The 12,017-nt window shown below is 35.0% G+C and overlaps 1 protein-coding gene across 1 annotated transcript; it reads left to right on the forward strand.

The window, feature by feature from the left end:
• The first annotated feature begins 7,350 nt into the window (after positions 1–7,350).
• On the forward strand, positions 7,351–9,207 carry LOC112288625 (protein DMR6-LIKE OXYGENASE 1). The gene is made up of 3 exons (XM_024533010.3): positions 7,351–7,948; positions 8,172–8,493; positions 8,628–9,207. Exons 1-3 carry the CDS (start codon positions 7,548–7,550, stop codon positions 8,859–8,861), a joined length of 957 nt encoding a protein of 318 aa, XP_024388778.1. The 5' UTR covers positions 7,351–7,547; the 3' UTR covers positions 8,862–9,207.
• Positions 9,208–12,017: the final 2,810 nt, after the last annotated feature.

Raw genomic sequence — 12,017 nt, forward strand, 5'->3', positions numbered from 1 at the left:
ATAGATCTTCGGGGACCATATAATCTAGTACGCATCAAAGCAGGAGATGAATGGAAGACTGTGTTTCGAACTAGGTATGGATATTTTGAATGCAACGTCATGCCTTTTGGACTTACAAATGCACCAGCAACTTAACAACATCTAATGAATGATATTTTTTGAGAGTTTTTGGATGATTTTGTGGTGTATTATCTAGACGACATCTTGATCTATTCTAAGAATCTAAAAGAATATGAACTTCATGTTTGTCGTGTGTTACAAAAATTAAGAGATGCAGGACTCTATGCCAAGATAAAAAAGTGTATATTCCACACTACTCAAGTCGATTTCTTAGGTTATATCATTTCAAATCATGGACTTATGATGGATCCTAAGAAAGTTCAAACTATTATAGATTGGAAGATCTCAAAAATGGTAAGAGATGTCCAATGTTTTTTGGAATTTGCCAACTACTATCAGATCTTCATCAAAGTCTTCTCTCGAGTTGCAGCTCCACTTACACGTTTGACTTGTAAAGACAAACTCCAATAGAATCAAGAAGCGGAAGTTGCTTTTGAATCTTTGAAGATAGGATTTGTTTCTGCACCAATCTTGTATCATGTTGATTTTTCCAAAGCATTCTTTATGGAAACAGATGCATCAGACTTTGCTCTGGGTGCAGTTTTATCACAAATGGAAACAGATGACAAACTTCATCCAGTAGCCTTTCATTCAAGAAAATTCTCAGCAACAGAAATCAATTATGAGATCCACGACAAAGAACTTCTTGTAATTATGGATTCTTTTCAAGAATGGTGTCATTATCTAGAAGACGCTTCCAATCCAATCACCGTGTATACGGATCATAAGAACCTCAAATATTTCTTGTCAACATGCGTATTAAATCGTCATCAAGCTTGTTGGAGCATGTCTTTATCAAGATTCGAGTTCATCATCACTTATCGGCTAGAAAAACAACAAGGTTTGTTTGATGCCTTGTCTAGATATTCTTATCTTGTACCAAAAGAAGGAGATGCAGCTTTTGAGCAACAAAGAACAGTTCTCTTGAAGCCGGAGCAATTTCATCTTCGAGCAATAAAATCAACATTGACTGTTGATTTAACATTTCTTAAGCAAGTCCAGTTAAGTATGTCTTCAGACCCTCTTGTTCATGATATCAAGAATAATTCTTCTAAATCTCATGATCCCTCTAAATTTGAATTCAAGAACAACCTACTCTATTTTGAAGGACGCCTATATGTTCCAGAAGGAGAAGCACGTTTACGTGTTCTTCAAGCTCATCACGACTTCCCAGCAGCAAGACATTTTAGATATAATAAGACTTTGGAGCTGATATCTAGGGATTTTTGGTGGCCTCAAATGTGGAAGGCAGTCAAAGATTTTGTACAATCATGTGATGTTTGCTCAAGATCAAAAACTCCTCATCATTGACTTTTTGGACTTCTTCAGCCATTACTCATTCGAAAACAACCATAGTCTTCTCTTTCTATGCACTTCATCACGGATCTTCTAATCTCAGGTTCTTATGATTCTATATTCGTGATAGTAGATCGTTTTACGAAGATGGCACATTTTGTACCATGTACAAAATCTATTACAGGTGAAGAAACAGCTAAGCTCTTTCTTGACAATATCTATCGCTATCATAGATTACCTAAGGATATTATATCAGATAGGGGAACTCAATTTATATCAAGATTTTGGCGGACTCTTTTCAAGATTCTAAAAGTGGATATAAAACTATCTTCGGCATTCCATCCTCAAACTGATGGACAAACGGAGCGTGTTAATCAAGTTTTGGAGCAATATTTAAGATGTAACATTAACTACCAACAAGATGATTGGACAACTCTCTTGCCATTGGCAGAGTTTGCTTATAATAATACAGTACATTCTTCTACAAAATAAACACCTTTCTTTGCTAATTATGGTTATCATCCACGACTTGATACTTTTGACTTTTCAAAAGTTGATAATCTTGTTGCGAAAGATTTAGCGATTCATTTATCAAAGCTACATGCAACGATGAAGGCGAAGTTAAAAGAGGCTCAAGAATAACAAAAGGTCAATGCGGATGTCTATCGAAAGGAATAACCACCATTTCTCTTAGGTGATAAGGTATGGCTACTTTGTCGTAATATCAAGACCACTCGTCCTTGTGATAAGTTGGACTATTGAAGGCTGGGACCATTTTCTATTTCTGCACAAATCAATCCAGTTGCATATCGTTTACATCTACCAGAGCCAATGAAAATCCATCCAGTATTCTATGTGTCTCTTCTTGAATCATACAAGACAGTGGACATACCAAGAAGACGACAAGCTCCACCTCCTCCTATAGAAGTGGACAATAATGAAGAATTTGAAGTAGAAGAAGTCTTAGATTCAAGGCGACACCAAAATAAATTGGAATATCTTGTCCATTGGTGCGGTGTCGTGTTGTAACACGAGTATACAGTGAAAATAAAAAAAAAAAAAAAAAAAAAAAAAAAAAAAAAAAGAAGGGGAATTTTATTAATATTCAGTTATCTCGAATATTCGGAGCATCGACCAACTCCAGCGCAAATACCGAGTGGTCAGGTTCAATCACCCCGTTACAGCCAGCCGGGGCATACTGAAATGCTCCATTCGATTCTAATAACGGGAGTTAGCAGGATGAGAAGGACCAATTCACACGACGGGTTTGAAGAGCCAATTGGATCCAATTTCGAGAATCCAATCCGGGTCCTCTTATCTAATATGAGACCTGTATTGGTGGGGCAACCCAATGCAGTCTAGTTACGGGAAAATCCAGGTCTTACTACGGGCCTCAGCCAGTCTGACGCGAAGACCAATTTGACCCAATTACGTGAGCATCCAGGTTACTACGGGCATCTTACCCAATATAGGACCTGAATTGGTCGGGCAACTCAATGTGGTCCCGATTACGGGGTTTCGATTCTGTTTTGGGCTGTCCTGTTCTCTGTGCCATTTCAGGGAACGTTGTTTACGGTAAATAGATCTCTTAAAGGTAAAAACGGAGGAGAAGGCCTTGATGACGTGAGCCAATTTTGGATCTAAGCTCTGATTCCGGATCTAAGATGGAAGATTGAAGAAATTCAGAGGATAAGGTTAGGGGAGAATATAGTTTTAGGGAGGGAGGTTTTTTTTTTTTGGGGGAATCGGGGGGGGAGCTAGTTTTCAAGCTTTTGCAAGGTTACCAGTTCGGTTTTTCATTGGAGGGTTTTGAAGATAAAGGGAATTAGAGAGAGGGAGCTTCATGCTTCGGGTCGGGGAAGGAAAGACATAGAATTTGGATTTTTCTTCTTCGTAGAGTTTTGGGAAGACTGAGGCAATCGCTGCTGAAGTCAGTGTTGTAATGGTGAATCGGGATTTTTAAATGAAGTGGATTTGAATACTCTTGACTGTTTTGTAAAATCGAGTTACGTCTGTGATTGAAGGATTAAAAGGGTGTCTATAGGATTGAGTATGCGGAGTGAATGAAATTTATGGGGTTAATCTAATAGGACAGTCAGTGGATACAAGATCGTAAGTACAAAGGGGTATTGAAGATTAACAGTTTGGGTTGTTCGGGGTTCTCTGTAACGTCTAGAGACCTACCGGCTGGGAAAAAAAAAAAAAAAAAAAAGACTTCGACAAGCAGTCGAAGAGCACCTATATAGATTTACGGTACATTGTTGCAGTCGTTTATATTTCGGCAGTCAAAAACTGATAGACTGCTTGACTATCGGCGAATCTCCATACTACTTTCTACAGCCAGACGCCCGGCGCGTTCTCGAGCAGGAAAGCACGTAATACGACAGCGGATATGGTATTAGTGAACGCACATGGGAGCCAACAAAGAATCTTACAAATACAATAAAGGCGGTGGAGGCTTTTCATCGACGACATCCATCAAAATCAAGATAAAAAATTTCTTTATAAAAGAAACAACATCTAGGCAAGATAACATTCTACTTTCAATCCTTGTTCGTAGCTTCTTTGTGATTGTGACGTTCAAGAGATGGAGAACCAACAACCAGTGGATTCAACTCAAGAGCCTTCATTTGCTGACCTATCGGACGAGACATTACGATTATCACAACCTTCAAGACGACGCAATCGAGATGAAGATCTTCAAGAACGACATGTTCTTTCTCAAGTAGATGGCGAGATATAACGCATTTGATATCACGATTTGGAAAGGGACTCCCAATGTTTGGTGATTTTGCTAGAGGTAGGAACAACTCCTGATGGTGTTTCAAATGTTCTATTCGAAGGAAGTTATGAAGGCCTCAACAATGATCAAATAACTGGGTGGTCTTTCTGCCCTAATATGAGACACTATCGATGGTTGAGAGGCCCTATCAATCATCTTTGAAGAGAACAAAGATCAGAGTATGTGGCAAATACAATTCGTCGCATCATAGATTTCCTCAACATATAATGACCGCTCCTCATGGAACTCCTCCCTAGAAGGGGAGGTAATGTCACTGACATACTCATGTAAGCTAGTAATTACATACACAAATAGGTAGAAGTAAGTAAAAGTAGATAAAAATAAGTTAATTCTACAGTATTTAATATGGTAGCTTCCTAGAAGCTTCATAGATGCTACTTTGATTTCATAGGTATCTTTAATTGACTTTTTGGATTAGAAACATGGTCAAGAAGTTGGCCATGTGCCACACATGTTGTTAGCTTGAAGATCAAGCTAACTATGTGGCCCATACGTAGAAAAACTTGCCTTGTAAGTCAAAGCATGTGTCCTACAAAGTCAACACATATTGGAGGTCCTATAGAACATTCCCACGTAGCCCCTAGTTAGATAGTATATATAGAGACAAGAGTGAAGCCTTCTTCATTCTTGTCAACTCCTTTCTTGCTTCCAATCTAGTTTCAAGGGTCTCTAGTTTTTTTGTCTTTTGGCAATAGCCATTCTAGTTTCTCTTTCAATATACATACTTGTTTATTTATATTTTGTTACCTTTCTTTGAGCGAAGGCTCACTTATCTGAATTATTTTTTCATCAAGTTCTTGTCCTTGACATTAGTCTATCTTAAGAGTCTAAGACCTTTCTAATCCACAACAACATAAAACTTATTACAAAGTAAGATAAATTAGACTAGAATAAGATTGAACAGAAGTAAATAAAATAAGACACAAAAGACAAAATTGAACAAACGAAAATATAATAAAATAAATATAAAAAAGAAGTTGCAATACCAAATTTCATTAAGAGAAAAGATTTGAGGCCATACTTGATCACATGCTCAAAAGGCCCTCGCCATTTTTATTTATATTTTATTCTATCACCCTAGACTTTCTAAAATATTCTTAGATAATAAATCCGACTTACATAAGCACCTTAAACTCTTTTTGGAAGGTTCCATGATAGATCCTACCTAGATAACTACCTTAAGTATTTTTTAGAATGTTCTACAATGGATCCTACATAATCCACTAACCTAGCCTTAATTCTAGAAGCTTCTATAACCTTCTCAAACATTGTTCCAACTATCTATCCCTATATATCAACAATACAAATATCTTATCTATAGCTTGTTACACAACTTCTTTAATCCTCTTAGAACTTTTTTGAATTTATTAGAATATTTTAAGAATCTTCTAAAATATTCTAAAATATCTAAAAATATTTTTAGAATCTTTTATTAAAATATTTTTAAGATCCTCTAAAACCTTTTATTAAAATATTTTAGAGATATTCTAATAACATTTCTAAAATCTTCTTGTTAGATGTCTATAAAATCTTATTGCTTTCTAAATGAATATGTATTAGAAAATCTCTTTAGAATAGCAAGAATGATAAGGTAAATGTGAGGTCTAAAAATCAAACTATATCAACAATGAAATATTAGTTGTATTTTTGGTATTAATATAATTTTAAATATGTAAAATTATTTTTAAATAATACATTATATTTGGACTACTATTATTATTGTTAGACTACTAAAAAAGTTGGCACATTAAACAAAATTATAACCTTCTTGATTTTTTTTAATTTGAATAAATATCTATTATAAATAATTTTTTTTAAGTATTAATTTGAAAAGATCTCATGAATTTGAATTGCACTTTCATTTAAATAATTATGTTATTTAAATTTACTTATAATTTTTTGAAGAAAAGTGGATATGAAATTTTTGCATATTATGTAAATGATGATATATGACTAGATTTATTCAAAATTTAGTTTTAAGGTTTTGATACACATTTGTGAGATTAATATATTTTTTAATCAAAAGCTTTAAAAATATAATTAAAAATTTATATATCTAAGTTATTATAATTATAATTTAGTATTGATATGAATATAAAAGTAATTGTTTTATTTTTGAAATATCTAATTATTATATGTATTGAATTGACCAAGAAAAAAACACAACTAATCAATAAAACTAACATATGAATTGCAACAAATTGTAAAAATAATAAGTAAAAAATGTAAAAGTAATAATGATAAAATAATAATTGATATAAATATGCCAAAAATATACTTACAAATTTTATAAATAAATCAATAAATAAAACAGATAAACAAAAAAACTTAAATTATGTTAAGTTGATGACTACTTTTTAAAATTAAAAATGAAAAAGAAAAATCAAGCCCATGCATCCAAAACTAAGCCTAGATTATTGTTGGTCAAAAAAATTCATGATATGCATTTTAAAAAGAGAGATACTTTGTAATGAATGCAATGAGACATTCATTCAATATGATGAATGACACATTGACAAATCAAAATATTCTTGATCGAATACAATAAAGAAATCATCTACTGTGTAATATCTTTTCAAACTGTTCATCTAATAGAATTTGAACTTATTGCAACTATAAAAAAAAACATTTTCAGTTGAAGGATACTACTCTAGGTGAATGAGAAGGTCAAACCCTAATTTTTTATTCAAGGGGTTCGGAAGCAACGAGTCATTCATTCATTAGCTAATAAAATCTGGATGTTGATGTCAGTAGTGTCACAAGACTCTTGCGCTTCCAGTACTGTTTTGACTTGCCTGGCCTTTTGAATGAAAAGCCTCTCTGCTGGTGCTGGTGGTTGCACTGCGGAGGGAAAGAGGAAGAAGAAGAAGCAGAAGTGACCATGGATATTTCCCGTTGTGGATTAATACAATAAATAATTAAAAAATCTAGAAGCGATTCTAGGGGTGTTTTTGTCTGTCTGAAATCGGGAACCTGCGTGGAGCGTTGCGTGCATCTCGCACTCCCTGCTCGTCTCGTAGCCTTTGATAGTGCAGAGCACAGTTCGATTGGGGCGAGTCGATATGTTTGGAACCCCTGTTTGTTCATTTAAATGTTCTACTCCGGTTCAGTAACCTGTCGTGATCATTCTGGGATTTGCGGTTTGCAGATCGTGAAATTGGGGTCCCTATTACGTATGTTGCAGCTTGGGAAAGTAAACTGTCCAGTATTTGGCGGACTTTTTGTATGTCCACTCTAATTTAGCGCTGGTGTAGGTGATTACCTTCGCATTACCACAATAGCTTGTTGCATCGAAACATATTCAGAATCAACCACTGAAGCTCGCGCCATGGGCTCTGATTTGAAACATAATGGCTCGTCAAGAGAGTTAGAAGTTCCTGTGATAGACTTGCAAGGATCACGTGGGGAACGCCGCAGCGTCGTGGTGCAACAGATTCGAAGTGCTTGTGTAGAATGGGGCTTGTTTCAGGTTATCAATCACGACATATCTCCGGCTCTGATGAAGAAGATGTTTCAAGTGGCTAAGGAGTTCTTTGATCTCCCCACGGAGGAGAAGTGGAAGTATTCTTCGTCGGAAAGGACCACTACTGTCGATCTTTTTCATGGATATGGAACTAAAGAATTTGGTACTAAAGGAGCCTTGGACCAAGGCGATCAATTGCGTCACCGGACATTGCCACTTTCGGCCAGAGCTTATGAACAGTGGCCCTCCCATCCGCCGTCTTTCAGGTGAGGGCTCATCCTGTTTGTATAGCGGATTATTGATTAAATTTTGTGCCATTTTTCGGGGCATTCTCTGTTACTTACTTAGATTTCTGTTGTGGTACAATCATCGGGGTAGTCATCAACCAGCATGCGAGTCAGTGCTCAATTTGAAAGTATTTCATCCTGCCTTTGATATTATTTCGATGGCAACTTGAAATTTGAGAGGGTCAAAATCTATTTTTCGCAGAGAAATAGAAGAGGAATTCACTCAAGAGCACCACAAACTGAAGGAACACTTGTTTGAGCTCATTTCCGAGAGCTTGAACCTAAGGTCGTCATTTCTCAACGACTTCTTTGGTAAAGATTACGCACAAACCTTTTTAATTAACCATTACTTAGCTTCAGTGGAGCAGACTCCGTCCATGGGCTTACAGAATCACTCGGATATCTGTGCACTCACCGTCTTGATGCAAAGCGTTTCGGGGTTGCAAGTGATGAAAGACGGAGAGTGGGTTTCCGTGGAGCCCATCCAAGATGCATTTGCTGTCAATTTGGGCGACCAGTTCGAGGTATGCACAGTTTCGCTTGTTCCTTCGCTTTTTCCTTGCCGTTTCTGAGCGAACCGACTGTTTTCCTCGTGTGCATGCTTGTCAGACTTCATAGTACTTGAAAGGTTTCTCCCTTACTGACGATTTGGCTGCAGATTCTGACGAATGGGTTGTACAAGTCGCCATTGCATCGGGCTCTTTTGAACAGCTCAGAGCGGTTTTCCGTAGGGGTCTTCTCTTGTCCACCGGACGACAAAGTGGTTACCCCAATACCCGAATTGGTAGCTGAGTTCCCGCCCTTGCGGTACAAGGCCAGTACCTACGCACAGTATCGGGCGGAGGTTATGACTGTTCCTGACATGGTCAAAACCCTCACTCCTGACCTATAAACCATCCACAACAGCTGCTCTCCTGCTTTGCGATAGTTTGCAACGGATTCAGTCGACGACTTATCGTATGCTTAGAAACAAACAGAGAGACATGCTGTGAAAGAGACTCCTGAGGTTCATCTTCCTGGCTTTCCCTTCATTTCCTTTCCTGCTCAGAAGCAGAAGCAGAAGCAGCAGCAGCGAGTCCTCCGCTAGGGTTGCTCGGAGTTTTGCTATCTTTGCCCCGCATGGAGGCAAATAGGTTGAGGCTTGACTCTGTTTCGCTTCTCTCGGACGAAGAAACGAGATTTGCAAGAATGTGGTTCTCTCTCTCTCTATATATATATCAATTTTCAATTAACATGTACATATTAGTTGGGATAATTTAATACTAAGATAAAGAATTTATAATGCATTTTCATTTTTTATATCTTTATTTTGGTTGGATATTGTATATTAAACTATGTATGTTCCTATATATCAAGTTGTGTATCTTTTTAAATGAAAACTTAAGTTGGAAGATGAAATCATTTTTTCTTCATTAAGTGTAATCCAATCTTTATTTATATGGCAAAATAATAATCTATTATAATCTTATAACAGTAATATAATCTTATTAAAATAATCTTATAGTCTATTGGCAAAGAATCTAATTAATATGTTGAATATGTTAATAATAGGTATATCTAAAATAGATGGTTGTGATTTGAGAGTTTAAATTCATTTATTGCTTCTCTTCAAGAGATATAAAAAAGGCTATAGCTAAAAATACTAAGAGCATGGAACAACTACAAAGGCAAGTTTATTTGTATTTTTATATATGATTATACTACACTAAGATATTATGGAGTTCAATTTATTTTTAAGAAAAGTGGTAGAAGTCTTTTAAGATTTAATAGATGAATTCTAATATTTTTATCATTTCTTAATTTATTTTTTAATTATAAGATATGATTTTTTTATATGTAAATATAACTACACTGAGTCTTTGAAAAACATATATATATATATATATATATAGATAGATAATATTTAAAAATCACATAGAATATCAATAAAAAATTAAAAATGAAAAATTAAATAAATAAGTAAAGATAAACACACACTCAAGTTGTTTTTTTTGTGCAATAAGGACATTTTAAAATTTATTTTTATTTTCTATTGTAAAAAACAAATTATAATTTTATATCATGCATGTGAGATACTTTTCCATTTAGTTGACACACAAGTACTTATTTTGCAACCTCTTGTATTTATGTATTGCATAAAATATTACATAAAATGTTCTTGTTTGAATAACATTTTTCTTATTAGCAATTTAGAAAGGTTGAATGATATGGGTTTTTTTTATTTTAAAAAATCTAAATCTACAGCATGGAATGTAGAAATATGGTGAAAATACTTCAAAGTTACAAAGAGATTTTTAAGGATGACATATTTATATAAATTTACAATCATTGTACTTTATGAAATATTATATATTTTCTGACAATAAGAACTTTAAAAAATAAAGTATTATAGATTGAATTGGTGAAAAGAATGATTGTATATCTTACAAAAAACACATCATAAAATAAAAATCATCAAATTTTTTATCTCAAATCAAACTTTTTCATAATTAAAGAAAAACAAATATAGTTTATAATATTGAAATATTTATTTTTAATTTTTTTTGGTATTTTGGTGCTTCTATTATGTTGGAATTTTATATTTTAAATTAATTAGATTTTATTTTAATAGTTTTTTCTATTCAACCAATGAAACATATATTTTGGTTTGTTTTATTAGCCATTTCACAATGATAAGAAATGGAAACAAGGATGAGGGAGGTTGAGATGGGAGAAGGGAGACATGGACCTAGAACAAGGTTTAGAAACAAGGAACAAGGAATATGGATGGGGAGTTGGGACAGAGACTGAGAATAGAGTGAATTAATCATGAGACGGCAAGGGGATGCTGCATTAACAAAATGGGGGTGTAGCTTTAATAACTCCTTTACATATATATATATATATATATATATGATTTCTTTTGCAAACTTTTGACAAAAGTTTATTTATTTATTATTTGTGTCTCATTGGTCACTTTGATGATATATAGAAATAGAACAAAATCTATTTTTATTACTGCTAGTAATTTAACCATGTTTGAGAGTGTGGCAGTACGAAGTTGAATGAATGCATCTCAAAAACAACACTACAAAATGCTTGGGTTGAATCAATTAATTATTCATGGTAAAAATCTGCATAAATCTGCATATATTGGAAACCAGAATTAATGGGTCCTTTTAGGAAACACGGTGGAATTTGACTCCACCTATAAATGTTTGCCATGTATGGGCTTGGGATGGGGTTCAGGACTCTGAGGAGCCAGCTTCGGAGCTGTCGAAGAAGCCGAATGCGCCACGATGGACTGAAAGGAAGGACGGCGACGGCGACGGCGACGGGGAAGAGGACTAGGTGGGCTCAGTCAGTGCTCTCCTGCACGGTTGTTATGGCCCCTATGGCCGTCACCATCGTTGTTCCAGAGTGAGATGGCTTCGGTGAATTCCCGTGGGACCTAGACAAGGACTTCCGCTTACTATTTACTGCTTACTACTTGGCATTGGATGGATGTGGAGGCTTTGTGGCCTTGGAGCAATTGCTGCCAGTTCTCCAGCAGTTGAACACAGGACCCCACCATACCACAGAGCTTCGTACATTAAGTAGTACATGTTTGACGTATGGTAATCGTATTTGGATCAAATATATTCAGACGAGCATAGATTTAATTCCTAAGCATACACCAGCTATGATATCTACAAAATTTACATGATTAATTCTTGTTATTAATACACACCAAAATATATATTTTACATTACTATAAAATATATACCATGAATCTCTCTCTCTTTCTATATATATATATATATATATATATATATATTCCCCAGTAACTCGCGTGTTGGGTTTTCAACATCGTAACGAAATCTGCTCTCAATGAAATGAGAACATACCCTTACTTAACATTTTTCAAGAAATTATAATTGAATCAGTGACATTTAATTCGAATTTTAAGAATGTCGATGAAGAACACCTGAGCTTTGTTTGTAAGTATATTACTAGGCAAAGCATTTTTATGTTATTGTATGTTGTTAGTACAGCAGAGCACGTAGGACACAACATTCCGCATCAACCC

The sequence above is a fragment of the Physcomitrium patens genome, chromosome 1 (assembly GCF_059467195.1).
Source record: "Physcomitrium patens ecotype Gransden chromosome 1, ASM5946719v1, whole genome shotgun sequence".
Classification (NCBI taxonomy): domain Eukaryota; kingdom Viridiplantae; phylum Streptophyta; class Bryopsida; order Funariales; family Funariaceae; genus Physcomitrium; species Physcomitrium patens.